Source organism: Pristiophorus japonicus, chromosome 5 (genome assembly GCF_044704955.1).
Source record: "Pristiophorus japonicus isolate sPriJap1 chromosome 5, sPriJap1.hap1, whole genome shotgun sequence".
NCBI lineage: Eukaryota > Metazoa > Chordata > Chondrichthyes > Pristiophoridae > Pristiophorus > Pristiophorus japonicus.
Genome location: NC_091981.1, coordinates 35,489,673 through 35,509,687, shown reverse-complemented (window position 1 = coordinate 35,509,687; position 20,015 = coordinate 35,489,673). Strand labels below are relative to the sequence as shown.

The window sequence follows — 20,015 nt, the reverse complement described above, 5'->3', positions numbered from 1 at the left end:
ATGTTTAAATATATAACTCAAACTCTGTCCGACCTGATCTGCCCGTTGTCCTTTGTATTAGCATCAAACAGAGCCCATGAGCAGCAAATGCCATTCACACAGTTGTGTTTGTCAACAACACTGTTGGAAGTGTTGACTTTTGGATGAGACATTAAACGGAGTCTGCTCTCTCAGGTGGACGTAAAAGATCTCATAGCACTATTTGAAGAAGAGCAGGGGAGTTCTCCCTGGTGTCCTGACCAATATTTATTCTTCAACCAACTTCACTAAAAACAGATTATCTGGTTATTATCGTATTGCTGTTTGTGGGATCTTGCTGTGTGCTAATTGGCTGCCACGTTTTCTACATTACAACAGTCATTACACTTCAAAAGAATTTCATTGGCTGTAAAGCACTTTGGGACTTCCTAATAGAAACATAGAAAATAGGTGCAGGAATAGGCCATTCTGCCCTTCGAGCCTACACCACCATTCAATAAGATCATGGCTGATCATTCACCTCAGTACCCCTTTCCCGCTTTCTCTCCATACCCCTTGATCTCTTTAGCAGTAAGGGCCATATCTGAGGCTATGAAAGGCACTGTATAAATTGCAAGTCTTTCTCCCTTATGGTTTGCACTCCCCTAATACCTCAACTAGCTTTAGCAGATTACATTGCTCATCACAATATACATGGAATTACAACTAGTAAAAAGTAAATTAGTACTGATATCAGGAATTCCATTTCACATAAAAGCCCAGATTATATCCATGCCCACCTGTCCAGCAGGATCGGTGCGGGTGGTTGGTGGGGGGGTTAAAATTGCAGTTGGGCAGATCCTCTGTATTCCCGCCCCTTTTTCCAGTGATTCTAACTCTTTTTGAGAGGCTGGAGGCTGCTTCCACAGATGGGAGGAGGAACCTGTAAGGGGTAGTCCCGGGGGTCAGGTTCACCTCTGACCTACTTGAGTAGTTCGAATCACTCCCACTCCCTTGGGATCTGGAATCTGGGTTTATTTGGGGGATGTGATAAAGTGCAAAGGACAACTGGTTTGATGCAAAAGAACTTTGATTTTATTACAGACAAGAAAATACAATGTCAAACTTATAATCAATCTAATAAAGATCAATACATTACACATTCAAAGGGGGTTACAGTAAAAATTACACCTCCCACCTCCCAATACCTAATCCTAGCTAGGTTAGACTCCAGAGCAGTCAGGGACTATGCTTACCAATCCTTTCTGGTCAGTTAGCGGTAGTTCGCGATTTCGGGGTTCGTTGAATTCTGTAGGTTCTGCTTGTCATACCCCGAACGTCGGAGAAGACTTCTTGCTGTGCAATCTTCAGTTGGGTTGAGTCCGCTGATGCGGTGAGGCACGTTTTGGATCTATGGGGTAAGTACCCGGTTTCCTTCATTAGAAATAGGTTCAAAGTCTCTTTAGGTAATGTTTTCACCTGTTGGTAGTCAGGACTTAGATTGTAGAGTGGAAACTTTCGATTCTTCAGTTTCTTTCTGTTGGAGTTTTGTTTTGAGTTTAGTCGATCGCGGTGGTCTTTCGGTGGTACCAGGTTGGCTGTGGTCGGTTGCTGCCACGATGATGATGATCTTCCTTCCTTCAGGACTTCAAAGCTGGAGAAGTTAGTTTACAACTGTCGCGTTGGTTTCTCTCCCTTCTTGATGACATAAGCGTAGTATGGTACTAGGCGTAGTATGGCATCTGGCGTAGTATGGCATACCCTTGGTTAAAACAGGGGCCCAGTTATACGATTTTTGAGTTGTCCTAATCTTCACGCCAAATCGGTCCAGAATTCTTTGTTTAAATTTGTCGGGCTTGACATTTCTATGTAGTATTTTGACGGGCTCATTAAAAGTTAATATGTCTTGGTTGCTCTTCTAAATCTGTTTCCTGATGGAAATATTAGCTTGGTAATCGCAATGTCCTTTTTTGCTTGGTTTTTGTATACAGGCTGTAGTGGGCCCTTGTTTCTTATTCATGTTGAAGATGGCTTTTCTCGGTTTAGTTTAATGGCTGGCCATCTCTGAGTTATTATTGTAATGTAAATGCCTCTTGTGGAGAAGGGTTCTCGAATATCCATTTCTCCAGACAAAATTCATCTTAGTCCCAACACCCAGACAGTTCCAATAATCAAGCTGGCTCCTTCAGTTCCTTAGGTCCGCCCACAGTCTTGTAAAAGTCCAAAATTTGATTAAAGTTCATAGTTTCTTCCATAAACACTTTAGGATTTCAAATTTTCCGGTAGATAGTCCCAAATTAAATTTCCTTTCCAATGAGCCCAAACACTGGGGGGGTTCCTGTGAATTTTGACCTTTCAAACCTCATAAATATTGGAATGTCGGAGTCCAATGAAGTATTTCGGTCCCAGTGTAATTCTTACGTTGCAGTGCGTGATTCTGTCTCTAAGATTAAAGCAGAAGCGCCCCCTCCTTCCTGACTTATCTTGCCATGCACCATTTCCACGGGTCCCTGGTGGTGGTCAGAAGCGGGTGTTGGGGAGGGGTATTTAAAATCCCCTGGGCCTCGGAGTGAATATTTAAAATCACCCAGGCCTCAGGAAGGGGGTATTTAAATTTGCCTGACTGATGGTGGGGTTGGGGGGCCTATAGACGGTATGGCCCCCGTTAAAATCAGGGCTAAAGGATGATCAACCTGTGGAATGCAATTCCGCGTGGAGTATTGGTGGCAATAGCCCTGGAACCATTTAACAAGCAATTGGATGTAGCAATCACAGAAGTCTAGGGTCTTTCTGAAAGGTGAGCTGAGATAGGTTGAATGACTTTTTTCAGCTGGGTTTATCTTGAGACAGAATTCATAAGCAGAGCAGAAACTTGGGGGGTGTGTTCACTTTCTTTGAATAAAAGATTGGAATTTGAATGCTCTGGCACTGCTTGGCAATCTGTGCGGTAACTACCAACCTGAGTGAGATCTAATTTTCTGTTCACTTCAATGAAAGGCAGACAGAATGAATGCACGGTTATATTAGGCACATGCGGTAGGTTACTTATAATTGCAGTCTTTGAACAAAAACAGGCTTGTGCCAGGAGAAACACTGCAAACACTTTTTCAACAATCTGGTCCCATGCAATAGACATTTGAGCTGTCAGCTACAGTGTTGTGCAAAGTGTTTTAAGTGTTGGCTACTTGTGACAACAGTGTACAAGTGTTCAGTCATTGTTTTCTGCTCTTCCAGTCCTTGCGTGCCACTGCTCTGGAAAATATGGGGAGGATAAATATTTCCAAAAGCCTTGTGTTATCCAATGATATAAAGCATTCCTGCTTTTATTTAAAAATGTTGGTCCGAGTCGAAGTATCATTAATCAGAAGAGAGAGCAGCAGCCAGTGTACACGTGAATGACCATACAAGCTAAACATATCCAGGAGACTGAACATGCTGCCACAGTGTTAGCCATCCGTGGATCAGTGGTAACACTCTTGCCTGTGAGTCAGAAGGTTGTGGGTTCAAGTCCCACTACAGAGACATGGGCCCAAGATTTCAGTTGAAACTCCAGTGCAGTACTGAGTGTTGCACTGTTGGAAGTGTGGTTTTTCGGATGAGACATTAAACTGAATCTTCCCTCTCAGGTGGGTGTATAAGATTCCACATCACCAGAGTGGGGAGTTCTCCCTGGTGTCCTGGCCAATATTTATCCCTCAACCAACATCACTATAACAGATTTCCTTGACATTATTTCATTGCTGTTTGTAGGACCTTGCTGTGCATAAATTGGCTACCGTGTTTCCCACATTACAACAGTGATTATCCTGCAAATAAAAAATACTTCATTGGCTGTAAAGCACTTTGGGACGTCCTGAGGTTATGAAAGGCGCTATATAAATGCAAGTTCTTTCTTTAAATAGGAGATGAGGCATGTTTAATAAACAAGATAAACTGCAATAGTAAAACCAAATCTCACACATCGGTGGTTACTACCAGCAAAATCAGTTCGTTAATCTAGTGTCAGCTCTAATATTGGTGCTGCTAGTTTCAGACTAGCTGACTCAATCATTTATCTACCAACCACTTCTGAATCTTGTGACCAAGGCAGAAATTTTTCAGCACTTTATTTCCCCCAAATATACAAAGTTCCTTCAGACAAAGTGTGCATGTACATATTGTGTGTTAAATTATTTTTTTTACTGGTTTCTAGTCCCTTGTTCAGCCAGCAGTCAGATAATCTATAACATTGGTTCTCTGTAACCAGTTACCAGGTGTTGGTTGGCTCAGGTAGATTTAGCTTCTGATTATTCTTTCTCCTCCAAGGGATATAGGACTTAGCCCACTGACCCAGCAATGGCTGAGAACTGAAGATTGGGAAGATCCAAGTGTGAAACTATGATCTGGGACACGAGACAATGCGCACAGTATATATCACCAGCAACCAGTGTACACCATACAATGCTTACCATTATATATCAACAATGAACACAGTATATATCCCCACCACCCGGTGTACACCATACAATGCTTACCTGTATATATCCCCACCACCCCGTGTACACCATACAATGCTTACCCGTATAGATCACCACCACCCAGTATATACCAACAATGCTCAATAGTACATGGCACCAACAAGTTGAGTGTACACCAACAATCCACACCCCCTTCCATTGTTATTACATAGGCTTGGTGCAAGCCAAGTCTAGCCTAAACATCCACTCCCTCCACCATTGGCGCATTGTGGCTGCAGTGTGTACAATCTACAGGATGCACTGCAACAACTCACCAAGGCTTCCTTGGCAGCATCTCCCAAACCCACGTCATCCAGCACCTAGAAGGACAAGGGTAGCAGGCGCAAGGGAACACCATCCCCTTCAAGTTCCCCTCCAAAACACATAGCATCATGACTTGGACATATATCGTTGTTCCTTCATCTTCACTGGGTCCAAATCCATACCAAATAGCACTATGGGAGAACCTTCAACACACCTACTGCAGCGGTTCAAGAAGTGGCTCATCGCCACATTCTTGAGGGCAATTAGGGATGAGCAATAAATGCCGGCCTTGCCAGCGTCACCCCCTTCCATTGTTATTACATAGGCTTGGTGCAAGCCAAGTCTAGCCTAAACATCCACTCCCTCCACCACTGGTGCATTGTGGCTACAGTGTGTACCATCTACAGGATGCACTGCAACAACTCACCAAGGCTTCCTTGGCAGCATTTCCCAAACCCATATCATCCACCACCTAGAAGGACAAGGGCAGCAGGCGCAAGGGAACACCATCCCCTCCAAGTTCCCCTCCAAAACACACAGCATCATGACTTGGACATATATCGCTGTTCTATTCATCCCATGAATGAATAGAAAGAAAAAACTCTAGGAGTCCCCAGAAATCTCGAGGCAGTGTGGGGGAGGATGGAATTCTTATGCCTCATTTTCTTCACTACTGCTGGGACCATTCCCCACACACGCCAAAAAGGAACATTTACATTTTATTATCGAAACAAGTTTTTCTTGGAGAAAATCAAAAGCAATGTTTTTGTTCTGATCCTTTATGTTGAGTGCAGTACCTGGAGAATCTTTTCCAGCCTGTTCCATCTTTGCCCCATCTATCCAGAATTTGGTCTGCAACATCTTAAACCCCAAACCCTCGTCCTTCTGTATTAAGATTTCCCTTTGACTGGTGCCAGCTTCAATCTAACTTGTCTAATTTTGCATTTGCAGACTGATGTGATGCACCAGAGTGTGTACGACTTCATCCATATCGATGATCGGCAGGAGTTCCAGAGGCAGCTACACTGGGCCATGAATCCACCACAGCAGGTGTCTGGGCAGGATCCTCCAGGACAAGGAGCTAGTGGTGCATATGTTCAAACAATCTGCTTTCTCACGACCCGTGGTGTAAAATAAAATACATGGAGTGACCTCTCACTTTTTACAGTAGCAGTAAAATAAGAATAGCTTAGGTTTGAGATGGTGATACTGGGCCGCCTTGTTTGATAGCACACGTTTTTACAACTGAGTGGTTATAATTCTAAAAGGACAAAGAATGTGAAAAAAAAACAAGCCTGAAGGCTCTATATCTCAATGCGAGGAGCATTCATAATAAGGTGGATGAATTAGCTGTTAACGGATATGATGTAATTGGGATTACAGAGACATGGCTCCAGGGTGACCAAGGCTGGGAACTCAACATCCAGGGGTATTCAATATTCAGGAAGGATAGACAGAAAGGAAAAGGAGGTGGGGTAGTGTTGCTGGTTAAAGAGGAGATTAACGCAATAGTAAGGAAGGACATTAGCTTGGAGGATGTGGAATCTTTAGGAGAGCTGCGGAACACCAAAGGGCAGAAAACATGAGTGGAGATGTGTACAGACCACCAAACAGTGGTAGTGAGGTTGGGGATGGCATCAAACAGGAAATTAGGGATGCGTGCAATAAAGGTACAGTAGTTATCATGGGTGACTTTAATCTACATATAGATTGGGCTAACCAAACTGGTAGCAATGCAGTGGAGGAGGATTTCCTGGAGTGTATTAGGGATGGTTTTCTAGACCAATATGTGGAGGAACCAACTGGAGAGCTGGCCATCCTAGACTGGATCTTGTGTAATGAGAGAGGATTAATTGGCAATCTAGTTGTGCAAGGCCCCTTGGGGAAGAGTGACCATAATATGGTAGAATTCTTCATTAAGATAGAGAGTGACACAGTTAATTCAGAGACTAGGGTCCTGAACTTAAAGAAAGGTAACTTCGATGGTATGGGACGTGCATTGGCTAGAATAGACTGGTGAATGATACTAAGTGTTGATGGTGGATAGGCAATGGCAGACATTTAAAGATCATATGGATGAACTTCAATAATTGTACATCCCTATCTGGCCTAAAAATAAAACGGGGAAGGTGGCTCGACCGTGGCTAACAAGGGAAATTAGGGATAGTGTTAAATCCAAGGAAGAGGCATGTAAATTAGCCAGAAAAAGCAGCAAACCTGAGAACTGGGAGAAATTTAGAATTTAGCAGAGGAGGACAAAGGGTTTAATTCGGAGGGGGGAAACAGAGTATGAGAGTAAGCTTGCAGGGAACATAAAAACTGACTGCAAAAGCTATAGGTATGTGAAGAGGAAACGATTAGTGAAGACAAATATAGGTCCCTTGCAGTCGGAATCAGGTGAATTTATAATGGGGAACAAAGAAATAGCAGACCAATTGAACAAATACTTCAGTTCTGTCTTCACTAAGGAAGACACAAATAACCGTCCGGAAATACTAGAGGACTGAGGGCCGAGCGAGAAGGAGGAACTTAAGGAAATCCTTATTAGTCAGGAAATTGTGTTGGGGAAATTGATGGGATTGAAGGCCGATAAATCCCCAGGGCCTGATAGTCTGCATCCCAGAGTACTTAAAGAAGTGGCCCTTGAAATAGTGATACATTGGTGGTCATTTTCCAACATTCTATAGACTCTGGATCAGTTCCTATGGATTGGAGGGTAGCTAATGTAACCCCACTTTTAAAAAATGGAGGGAAAGAGAAAACAAGGAATTATGGACTGGTTAGCCTGACATCGGTAGTGGGGGAAATGTTGGAATCAATTATTAAAGATGTAATAGCAGCGCATTTGGAAAGCAGTGACAGAATCGATCCAAGTCAGCATGGATTTATGAAAGGGAAATCATGCTTGACAAATCTTACAGAAATTTTTGAGGGTGTAACTAGTAGAGTGGACAAGGGAGAACCAGTGGATGTGGTGTATTTGGACTTTCAAAATGCTTTTGACAAGGTCCCACACAAGAGATTAGTGTGCAAAATTAAAGCACATGGTATTAGGGGTAATGTATTAACGTGGATAGAAAACTGGTTGGCAGACAGGAGCAAAGAGTAGGAATAAACGGGTCCTTTTCAGAATGGCAGGCAGTGACTAGTGGAGTACCGCAAGGTTCAGTGCTGGACCCCAGCTATTTACAATATACATTAATGATTTGGGCGAAGGAATTGAATGTAATATCTCCAAGTTTGCAGACGACACTAAGCTGAGTGGCAGTGTGAGCTGTGAGGAGGTTGCTAAGAGGCTGCAGGGTTACTTGGACAGGTTAGGTGAGTGGGCAAATGCATGGCAGATGCAGTATAATATGGATAAATGTGAGATTATCCACTTTGGTGGCAAAAACAGGGAGGCAGAATATTATCTGAATGGTGACAGATTAGGAAACGGGGAGGTGCAACGAGACCTGGGTGTCATGGTACATCAGTCATTGAAAGTTGGCATGCAGGCACAGAAGGCGGTGAAGAAGGCAAATGGCATGTTGGCCTTCATGACGAAAGGATTTGAGTATAGGAGCAGGGAAGTCTTACTGCAGTTGTACAAGGCCTTGGTGGGGCCACACCTTGAATATTGTGTACAGTTTTGGTCTCCTAATCTGAGGAAGGACGTTCTTGCTATTGAGGGAGTGCAGCGAAGGTTCACCAGACTGATTCCCGGGATGGCAGATCTGACATATGAAGAAAGACTGGATCGACTAGGCTTATATTCACTGGAATTTAGAAGAATGAGAGGGGATCTCATAGAAACATATAACATTCTGACGGGATTGGACAGGTTAGATGTAGGAAGAATGCTGCCGATGTTGGGGACGTCCAGAACCAGGGGTGACAGTCTAAGGATATGGGGTAAGCCATTTAGGACCGAGATGAGGAGAAACTTCTTCACTCAGAGAATTGTGAACCTGTGGAATTCTCTACCACAAAAAGTTGTTGAGGCCAGTTCGTTAGATATATTCGAAAGGGAGTTAGATGTGGCCCTTACGGCTAAAGGGATCAAAGGGTATGGAGAGAAAGCAGGAATGGGGTACTGAAGTTGCATGATCATATCGAATGGCCTACTCCTGCACCTATTTTCTATGTTTCTAGGTTTTCGAGACTACTTCAGAGGGAATTAAGAGTCAACCACACAGTGTGGGATTGGAATCAAATGTTGGAGGCTCGCCATTGGTGAACCAGTTGGGGGTATCATTTTGGCTTTGTGCGATAGTGTAAAACGGGCGCCAGTGAATCAACTTTACATCTCTCCCGATAATCATTTCTGGTGACGTCAATGGACATGAAACTCGCTCATTTTACACTGTCGTTCAAAGTCAAAATTACAGCCAGAGTTGGATTTTCACGCCAATCCAGCTACTTCCATGGCCATGCGTCTAGAACCAGTCCACAAATTTCTAGATTGATTGAATTCAGTTCTATAGTTTGTCATGGTGGGATTTGAACCCTCAAGGCCTGGGATGTGACTTACACACTGGTAAGTTTTAGACGATTTTGCTAAAAGTGCACCTGTAAAATAGAGGTGTGGCTTATCCACCAGACTTGTGATAGATAACAACAACTTATATTTATATAACCTTCACTGAAAGGCTCTATTTTGTTATTCACTCTATCTCTGACCCATGCTGCCATCTAGCAAAATCCCATGCGATCAGAGTCTCATAAAATTATCTTTGCATCATTAAAGTGAACCGTCAAAAACACGGCAGCAGTGGGTGGTCAAATTTCCGATACATGCTCCCAGCGAACAAGACTCCCTGCACGGAGCACAGCTTTGTCAAATCAACTGTGGACACTATTGGGTGAACATGTAAACAACCAAGTGTAGAAGTAACTGGTCAGATAAATATTAATCCTTGCCCACTTTGTTGGAATAATAACTCCTCAGGTATCAGCCCTGGCTCAGTACTAGCGTCTTGCCACTGAATCAAAAGGTTCTGGGTATGAGACCCACTCGAGAGACTTGAGCACATAATCCAGACTGATACTGCGGTGCAGTACTGAGGGAGTGCTGCGTTGCCGGAGGTGCCGTCTTTCACATGAGATGATTAACCAAGGTCCCGACTGCCCTCTCAGCTGGATGTAAAGGATCCTATGGCATTATTTTGAAGAAGAGCAAGGTTGTCCTGGACAATATTTATTAACATCGCCAAAACAGATTATCTGCTCATTATCTCATTGCTGTTTGTGGGACCTTGCTGTGTGCAAATTGGCTGCTGTATTTCCTACATTACAATAGTGACAACACTTCAAAAGTACTTCATTGGCTGTAAAGCACTTTGGGGCATCCTGAGGTCTGAAAGGCGCTTTATAAATGCAAGTTCTTACTTTCTTAAAAAAAGCTCCCAACGTTTTTATAAACAGCGTGGATAGATAAATAAAGTTTATCATTAAGTGGAATTTATTTTTATTCTGAGGAAATTCAGGTACTGTTTATATTGTTTAAATCCCAAATTCACACAGTCCGGATGAATTTGGAAAACCCAAATAGGACTTAAACAAAACATTCTGTGTTGTCGGCTTGGCTCAGTTGGTGGCACTCTCACCTCGGAGTCAGAAGGCCGTGGGTTCAGTCCCCACTCCAGGATTTCGGCCATAATCCAGGCAGACACTTCACTACAGTACTGAGGGAGTGCTGCACTGTCAAACATACGGTCCTTCTGATGGGATACTAAGCCTAGGTCTCATTTGTTTGTTCAGGTGGATGTTAAAGATTCCACAGGACTATTTGAAATAGAACAGGGGGAGCTCTCCCTTTGTCTTGGCCAATATTTTTCCCTCAACCAACAGCACTAAAAATAGATTAACTGGTCATTCACCTTCACTACATGCAAAATGACTGCTGCGTTCCGTTACCTAGGAACAGCGATTACACTCCACTTGATGTGAAGCACTTTGGGACATTTTGAAAGATCTGATGGGCTCTATATAAAATGCAAATTCTTTTCAGGACTCCAAAGTGTATCGGGTCACCTGATACGTCCCATTGTCCTGTTCATTGCTATACCTGTTGCATTGGATACCATTGTTGACTTGATCTTGAGGCACGAGATTTGTAATTCTGAAGTTACCTGTACCTCATCCAATTTCAGGTGATGAGTCTATGGGTCCTTTCAAAGCTCAAGACCCGAAGATTCTGCCATCAGAGTTCTCTCCGTTCTTGAACCGATGTTTCATCAGCCGAGTACGTTGCCTGTTGGATAGCACATCGGGATTCCTGGTACGTAAAACTGTTGAGGAAAGAGCTGAAGAGAAAGTTACTGCCCATCAACTGATTTGAGATCCAAATGGTTAAATTAGTGTTGATAGCCTGTAGGTGGCACCGTGATAAGGATTTTTCAATTCCAAGGGTCTCACACCCAGTCAGCCAGGGTCCCACACAGCAGATGTGATGGTGTAGACATATGGACCTTCCCTCCACTTTAAGTTTTTATTTGAAAAGTTAAAATAATTAATCCAAAGTTTTAATTCTTTAGTCCGCATATCATCCAGTGGTTACTTAATAGCAATTAGATTCTGTATCATTTTAAGGACATAAACCTACACTTTACATGGTTTAATGTTGCTGGCCCTTATAAAACAGCACATCCTCTGATGGTATCACTGGCAAAGCCGCTATTTATTGCCCATCCCTGGCACCTTTGAGAGGTTGATGGCAGGCCTTTGTCTTGCACCACTGCCGTCTATGTGATGAAGGTGCTGTTAGGTAGGGAATTCCAGGATTTTACCCAATGTGTGTGTGTGTGCGTGTGTGTAATATAGGTCAACAGTTCATCCGCAAGATCCTACAAATCCCCTGGGAGGACAGACGCGCCAACATTAGCGTCCTCGACCAGGCCAACATCCCCAGCATTGAAGCACTGACCTCACTTGATCAGCTCCGCTGGGCAGGGCCACATTATTCGCATGACAGACACGAGACTCCCAAAGCAAGCGCTCTACTCAGAACTCCTTCATGGCAAACGAGCCAAAGGTGGGCAGAGGAAACGTTACAAGGACACCCTCAAAGCCTCCCTGATAAAATGCAACATCCCCACTGACACCTGGGAGCTCCTGGCCAAAGATCGCCCTAAGTGGAGGAAGTGCATCTGGGAGGGTGCTGAGCATCTCAAGCCTCATCGCCGAGAGCAGAAAACAAGCGCAGACAGCGGCAAACCAGTCCCACCCACCCCTTCCCTCAACGACTATCTGTCCCACCTGTGACAGAGACTGTGGTTCTCGTATTGGACTGTTCAGCCACCTAAGGACTCATTTTAAGAGTGGAAGCAAGTCTTCCTCGATTCCAAGGGACTGCCTATGATGAAGAGTTCATCACAATTAAGATATCATACGAATGTAGGAATGTCCAGGAATGTCGAACACCATCTCTGTCCACTTGACCGGCCCCAGAATTCAAAGACACACTATAGGGCCGGATTTTCGAGAGGTTTGCAACTGAGGTTTCGCCGCGATTTGACCCTCCGTGGCGAAAACCCAGTCGCAAAACGCGGGCGGGATCCTCGAGTACCTGTTTGTGGCGGCGTTTCCAAGTACCACCGGAGAGAGATGCACCGACGTGGAACGATTCCAATTGAGTTTACGATCGAGTTTTGGCAGTCTCCCGATCCGTACGCCGCACCCCGAACACTGACAGGTCAAATCTATCATGCAGCCCTGCCATCAGCGGTAAGTCAGAAAACCTGAAAAAAAGGTAAGTTAAAGTTTTTATTTTTTTATTTTTTTGCAGCGATTACTTAGTTAAGGTTCTTGTAAAGGTTTTTGGAGTGCTTTTTGGAATTTTTTTTCCCCCTCCCAAGGCGCCTATCGCAGCACAAATGACATAGAAACATAGAAACATAGAAACATAGAAAATAGGTGCAGGAGTAGGCCATTCGGCCCTTCTAGCCTGCACCATCAATGAGTTCATGGCTGAACATGCAACTTCAGTACCCCATTCCTGCTTTCTCGCCATACCCCTTGATCCCCCTAGTAGTAAGGACTTCATCTAACTCCTTTCTGAATATATTTAGTGAATTGGCCTCAACAACTTTCTGTGGTAGAGAATTCCACAGGTTCACCACTCTGGGTGAAGAAGTTTCTCTTCATCTCGGTCCTAAATGGCTTACCCCTTATCCTTAGACTGTGACCCCTGGTTCTGGACTTCCCCAACATTGGGAAATTGACACCGGACTAAAGTTGCCGAAACTCGTGTTTTGCGCCGCAAATAATCGTGGAACGCCTCCCTTATCGTAGACATAAAGGCCGAAAGTTCGGCCTAAAAACAGTTGCGCCTCATAAACGGTGATTTTCATATATCGCTACCATTTTCGTTGAAAAACCCTGAAAGCTGAAAATCCGGCCCTTATATCCTCAAATTTTATTTCTCGGCAAATGCCTGACCCACTCCCTCTTAAAATTACAGATGTTCTCAGCCCCGTTTGCCTCCCTGGGCATTGTATCCCCACAACATGGCCCCTTAAATGAGTGGGCGTGTGAATGGGAGATCTGCCTGCCACCTCCAACCGGAATTTAACAGTCCACTCCCAAATTGAGCAGAATCCCGGAACCACTGGATATATTCTGCACCCCTTCCTCCGTGAGATAGCCCAGGGTCTGAGTACTCCGGGAGTTTCTGGGGGGCTTTGACTGGGATGGAATGTCCATCTGCCCCAAATGTGGTCTGCCAATAACAAGGGGGAATTCCAGCTTTTCCAGCTTCAGGGGGATCCAGTGTAAGTGTGGAGGCCGGTACTCCCAATAAGGTAAACTAGACTCCTAAAGAGGCCAATGTGCCGTGTTGTCATGTAAGGTTTACTGAGTGACAATTTGTGGTTGCTTATTGGAAAAGATCTGTGGTCACTAAATGTGTGTCCCTTTTATTCAGCATCTGTGGAGTTTCTTCAAGATAAAGTCCCTCTTATTTATATCAACAAATAACACCTACTGCTAACTGACAAAGCAAAAGCGACAATGAAATGTTGATGTAATACTCTGCATGTAGATATTTACATAGTATTATATAGAAATTTACAGCACAGAAAAAGGCCATTTGACCCAACTGGTTCCTGGTGGTGTTTATGCTCCACATGAGTGTCCTCCCAGCTTAATTCATCTAACCCTATCAGGATATCCTTCTATTGTTTTCTCCCTCATGTACTTATCCAGCTTCATGGTTTTATGAAAGGGCAATAGTGTTTAACAACTTTATTAGAGTTTTTTGAGGATGTAACTAGCAGGATAGATAAAGGGGAACCAGTGGATGTAGCATATTTGGATTTCCAAAGGTGCCACATAAAAGGTTGTTACGCAAGATAAGGGCTCATGGGGTTGGGGGTAATATATTAGCATGGATAGAGGAGTGGTTAATGGACAGAAAACAGAAAGTAGGATAAATGGGTCATTTTTCAATTGGCAGGATGTAACTACTGGGGAGTCACAAGCATCGGTGATTGGGCCTCGGCTATTAACAATCTATATTAATGAAGGGACCGAGTGCAATGTATTCAAAGCTAGGTGGGAAAGTAAGCTGTGAGGAGGATACAAAGAGCCTGCAAAGGGATATGGACAGGTTAAGTGAGTGGGCAATAAGGTGGCAGATGGAGTATAATGTAGAAAAATGTGAGGTTATTCACTTTGATAGGAAGTATAGAGAACCATAAAATTTTTTAAATGGTGAGCAACTATTGAATGCTAGTCTTCAGAGAGATTTAGTTGTCCTCGTACCATTAGACACATCTCTATGTCTACTCTAGCAAACCCTTTCAGAAATGTAAAGATCTCTAGCAGGTCACCTCTCAATCTTTTCAGTCTTTGCTGATAGTTATAACCTCTCAGTTCTGGTACCATTCTTGTAAATCTTTCTTGCGCCTTCTCCCGTGCTTCTATATCCTTTTTGCAATATGGAGACCAGAACAGTACACAGTATTTTTGTGTGGTTTAACCACATTTTAGTTTTTATTTAGTCTGCACTTGTCTGGGCTGTGAGAATCTGTCGGGGTCCATGATCCCTGTGATTACGCTGTGAATTGTCATTGCCAGAAGCCTCCCATATGATCCCACCCAAATATGGAGACTTCAGTGAGAGGTCTTTCCATTAGCATACACCTACCAGGCACCCACGTCGCTATGAGCAAATCTCAGGTTCCAGTCTGCCCCCACAGGCCTGAAGATCAGCTGGCCGGCATTAGCCAGTCCCAGGAGGCAACTGGCTCCTCCGCCTTCCCCTGGAAAGATGGTTCTATGGTCCCCCTCAGCCTCCACCCACTCCCCGGGCAAGTCCTATGATCATTATCAACGAGGCCGTTATGTGTCTTTCTTCTCGGCGCAGTAGCCTCTGAAGATCCGCCGGCCCGTGTCTGATGCATAAACTCCCAGGGTACGGAGTCCTCGGCCCAGCACGTCAATGGGCTTGGTTGGAGCTGGCACTAGCCCATGGGAAACTCCAGGATCTGTCCTGGTTGATGGCTTTCCCTATCGGAGATACAGCCGGAGTGCTCTGAAAAGGCTGCGGTCCCTTCTGATCCTCATGTTTCATATGAACATAGGAACAAGAGTCGGCCATTCAATCAGATCATGGCTGATCTGTATCTGAGCTCCATTTACCTGCCTTGGTCAGGGGCGGATTAACCATTGGGTGGATGGGGCTGCAGCCTCAGGCCTAACAAAGAACATGGGCCCACTAAATAAATGTAGGAAAAAATATAAGGCTTCCCAAATAGGCTGAATAGAATAGACAATAAGAGAGGAAAACAAGTCCAAGGAAAATAGATTCACTTGTTTAAACCTTTATACAGAAGTACCTATATACACTAATGTACCTATATACAGAACAGAATATGTACTAGCCTGTTTTATTTCACATGCTATTGAGAAATTTGCATATATGTTTAGGAATCTAGTATTGCAATGTTAGCAGAACCAGAATATATATCTACTTGATACAGAATATATATTTTCATTGTTGAATATACTGGCCTATGTTTTCATACTCTGAATCAGAATCATAGACTTAATGTAATCAACATGAACAAAGATAGGTCCATTTGGATCAGTTTGCCCCAGGCCCATCAGGCCTTTAATCCAGCTCTGGCTGCGGTTCTATATCCCCTAGTACCCTTATCAAACAGAAAGCTATCAATCTTAATTTTGACATTTTCAATTGACCCCCAGCCTCCCCAGCTTTTTTGGGGAGAGTGTTTCAGTATTCCACTACCCTTTGTGTGAAGAAGTGCCTCCTGGCATCACCTCTGAACAGCCTAGCACTAATTTTAAGGTCATGCCCCCTTGTTCTGGACTCCCCCCCCCGAAAGGAAATAGTTTCTCTCTATCTACCCTATCGACTCCTTTAACACCTCAATTTGATTGCCCCTTAATCTTCTATATTCGAAGGAATACAAGCCTACTTTCCTCACAGTTACAATCCTGTCATCAGACTTTGCACTTATTAATTTTTTTGGTCTGGTTGTTTACCCTCCTTTCCTCACCCCTCCCCCCCACCTTTCTCACAACAGACGATGCAATTCCAAGGCAGATTGAAGTACCTCCAGGGACAGAGGAAGAAAGCCGGGTCTGGGGCCACCATTCCGCCGCAGCTGGGCTTGTTCTGTATCGCCGTGCCTCTGCTGCTCCCTTCCACCAGCGAGATGAAGCTGAAAGACTTGCTCCTCAAGACCAAGCAGAGGCTCGACCTCAGCCCCGTGATGCTCGATGCGAAGTAAGTGACAAGATCCCAGTCTCAACCATCTTACAATGATCTGGAATGCACTGCTTGAAAGGATGGTGGGAGCAGATTCAATAGGAGCTTTCAAAAGGGTACGAGATATACACTCGAATAGGAAAAAGTTGCTGGGCTATGGGGAAAGGGCAGGGGGTGGTGGGACTAATTGGATAGCTCTTTCAAAGATCCGGCACAGGCACAAAGGGCTGAATGGCCTTCTTCTGTTCTGTATGAATTTCTGATTCCATGAAGTGCAAATTATTAATGAGAGGTGAAGGTATAACAAGAAGGTTCTTGACAACAGGACTCGCACTAAGGGCTAGAAATTTGGTTGATTAGCGCTACCCATTAGCATCCAGATGCTAAGCACCTCCCGCCCGATGCGCCGGGCTGTCAGCGCCTGCCATGAACTGCAGTGAAGGTTTAGCGGTGGCACTGACAGTTTGCGCTGCGCTCACTAGCCCCACCCATTTGGTGACATCACCAAGTGTGCAACGCCCCCGTAGTGCCAGGTTTACAAAATTCAGTCTTTCGTCTGCCGTAGCACCTGGCACTGATATCGGCAGGGAAAAGCAGTCAGTCCCACGACGATCCCGGGGTGATATTGTCCGGAGTGCAAGGTAAGTGCTGAAATTTCACTTTTTCAACTTTTATTTATTTGTTGCAGCTGTGGGGAGGTGTGGGTGAGGTTTATTGAATTTTTCAACGGAATTTTTTTTTTTACATCTTTAGACACTAGGATGCCGGCATCCTAGCGATAAAATGGAGTCTGCCTCCTGCGCTATCGCTCCGTTAGTGCCCGAAGAGGAGTGTGGAACTCTTAGCCTCCACTCTCCTCTTGGGGCAATACAACTGAATATCCCACTTTGAGGCGGTAGACATCGCCCGGCACTAAAGGCCATCACCACCTCAAAGCGGGCGATATGGAATTTCTAGCCCGAAATATTTTGAGCTGCTCTAGATCAGTGTTACACAATAGAAATTGCTAATTTACATAAATGCACACAATACAGGTAAATGTACTTCACGTGTGTATGTATACTTAACAAGCATCGACCGCCATTCAGTAACCAAGGAAGTAAAGCAGCTACAATGATCAAAAAAACACTTGCTTTTCCTCTTGCTATTATACCAACGAGCACACAAAAGGTTAAAGTTCACGGGGGAGAAATTCGGTCGCGCCTCCGTTGCGGCGTTAACCTGGGCCAAGCGATAAATTTTGTGCCGGCAAATGGTTTGATTGAGTGTAGAGCGGAGCACTAAGGGAGGCATTCCGCACCTCTTTTAGGGCGCTAGGCCGGCAGAGCAACTGAAAATCCCGAGCTAAACAGCCGGCCTCGGAGCGTCCTAAGAGAGGCCTCAGGGAGGGGGAAACAAATCTGAAAAAAAAACACCAAATATATTCCCAATAAATAACTCACGCCACCACAACATAAATCGCAAAAAAGAAATTAAAACCAATCACACTTACCTGAGGTCGACATTACTTACATCTCTGCGGCGGCTACAGCTCGGACTGCAAGCTTCCACAGGCCTACTACGGGACACTAAGGGTCGGGCGTGATCCAAATATCGAGCCGGTGTCACAACCAGGGGCGTTGCACACCGGCTCGCCACTTCCGGGCGGCAATGCTCCGCGTCCCCTTGATACTGCCACCGAATGTCCCGGCGGGATGCTGGAAGCTGGACGCCCGTCGGAAGTGCTTACCGCCACCATTGCCGCCCCTCCGGGGCGCTAACAGGGGCGGCAGAAGACCGAAAATCCAGCCCCACATGTCTACGCAGTGCGAATATCAGTATTGAGTAGTGCAGTGGTTATATTACAGAACTTGAAATCCAGAGAATATGGGTTCATACCCCACCATAGCAGTTTGAGAATTTGAATTCAGTTCTTAAAAAGCCTGAAATGAAAAACTGATGGTAGTAAAAAGGATTGTTGTAAATTATGGTTGAGAACAGGAATTGCACTAAATGTTCTGAGATGCTCTAGATCAGTGTTGTCCAATAGAAATTTGCTCACTAATGTCCTTTAGGGAAGGAAACCAGCTGTCCTTACCTGGTCTGGGCCTATATGTGACTCCAGTCCCACACCAAATGTGGTTGATTTTTAATTGCCCTCTGAAGTGGCCTAGCAAACCACGCAGTTGTACCAAACCTTGACTCAGGGCAACTAGTGATGGACAATAAATGCTAACTTTGCCAGTGATGCCCACATCTCGAGAATGGATAATTTTTTTTTTAATTATTTAAAAAAATCACATGCCCAACAATTATTCATTTTTTATTTACTAATCAGAAATGTAATTCTCCACATTTGGATTCCCAAATAGTCCCATTCAACGTTCCCCCTAAGCTGCACAGCTGTGCAGTGGTCTGGAGGTCCCGTCCAGGCCGCTCACTGGCTTTTCAATGCAAGAAAACGCGCATGCGTGACACTTCGAGTGGGCAGCGCAACCTGTTAAAGGGACCGTGAAAATTACAGGCAACATTGGTCACAGGTGGCTAACAAATTGGGCAACACTGTTATACATTAATCAACACTCAACGTTTTTTTATATATACAGGTGCAGCATCCAAAATCCGGTGTTCCGGAATGTTCCGGACACCGGATCGATTTGGGGGCAGGGTCGTCCGAAATCCGTAAAATGTTTCGGAATCCCGCTGACCCTGCCGACCTCGCGGTCCCGCCGCTGCCTGACCTCGGGCCTTGTCTCGCCGCCGCTTCCCTTACCTCGGGGCCTCCTCGCCGGCTTGCCCGAACACCTCCTCCGTGACTGGGCCCGCCCGAATAGCTCCACTGTGGCGGGGCCTGCCCGAACAGCTCCTTGACAGCGGGGCCCTGCCCGAACAGCTCCTCGGCGGCAGGGCCCTGCCTGATGACCTCATCGAGGGGGCCGGCGGCCCGAACAGCTCCTCGGCGAGCTCCCCCTCCCCCACCCCCCCATACCCGAACCTGGGCTTGGGTGTTTCCGGATTCGTGACGTCAGAAAGACAATCCAAAGTCCGGGAAAACCCATTAACATTACTTTACCCCTGTATATTGGCTCTGGACACAGCAGACACTCGGTAATCAAATGAAAACACTCATTCTGTGGTATATGTAGGCACCTTTAGTAATGACTCCATGAGGCAGGATATGATACTTAAACTATGTAGACCTGTAGTCCTTTATTTGCAGCTCCTGAGTGCAGACAACAAGCTGTGTGTTCCTTTTTATACTGGGTTACCTGCAGTGTGCAGGTAACCCTTTGGTCTCCAGCAGTAGCACCCTCTGGTGTACAGGCAAGGTGTGTACAGTGTAAGGGTACATTCAGTGTTGCATAACAGTGTTACAGACATCACACAGTAAATAGGCATGCATACACAACAACACTTCCCCCGTCCCTAAGCATTTTTCATATCCTTATTGTCATGACCAGGGGAGGTGATCAGTGGTGGGCTATGGGAGGTTGTGCTGAGGGTTGTGTGGTTGCCAGCTGTGACCCATGTGCTTGAGGCTGGCCTCGTACGTTTTCCCTTCCTCACACACAGACTAAGTGGGGGTTACTGTTGTGGGATCC

At 45.0% G+C, this 20,015-nt stretch overlaps 1 protein-coding gene across 1 annotated transcript in view; it reads left to right on the top strand.

Annotated features, from left to right (window-relative positions):
• LOC139264061 (aryl hydrocarbon receptor repressor-like) overlaps nucleotides 1-20,015 on the top strand; it is a 286,011-nt gene that overhangs the window by 258,960 nt on the left and 7,036 nt on the right. The window contains exons 5-7 of the mRNA XM_070880159.1: nucleotides 5,670-5,813; nucleotides 10,861-10,980; nucleotides 16,250-16,452. Of these exons, the coding sequence (XP_070736260.1) occupies nucleotides 5,670-5,813; nucleotides 10,861-10,980; nucleotides 16,250-16,452 (467 nt within the window). The remainder of the gene's footprint in view (nucleotides 1-5,669; nucleotides 5,814-10,860; nucleotides 10,981-16,249; nucleotides 16,453-20,015) is intronic.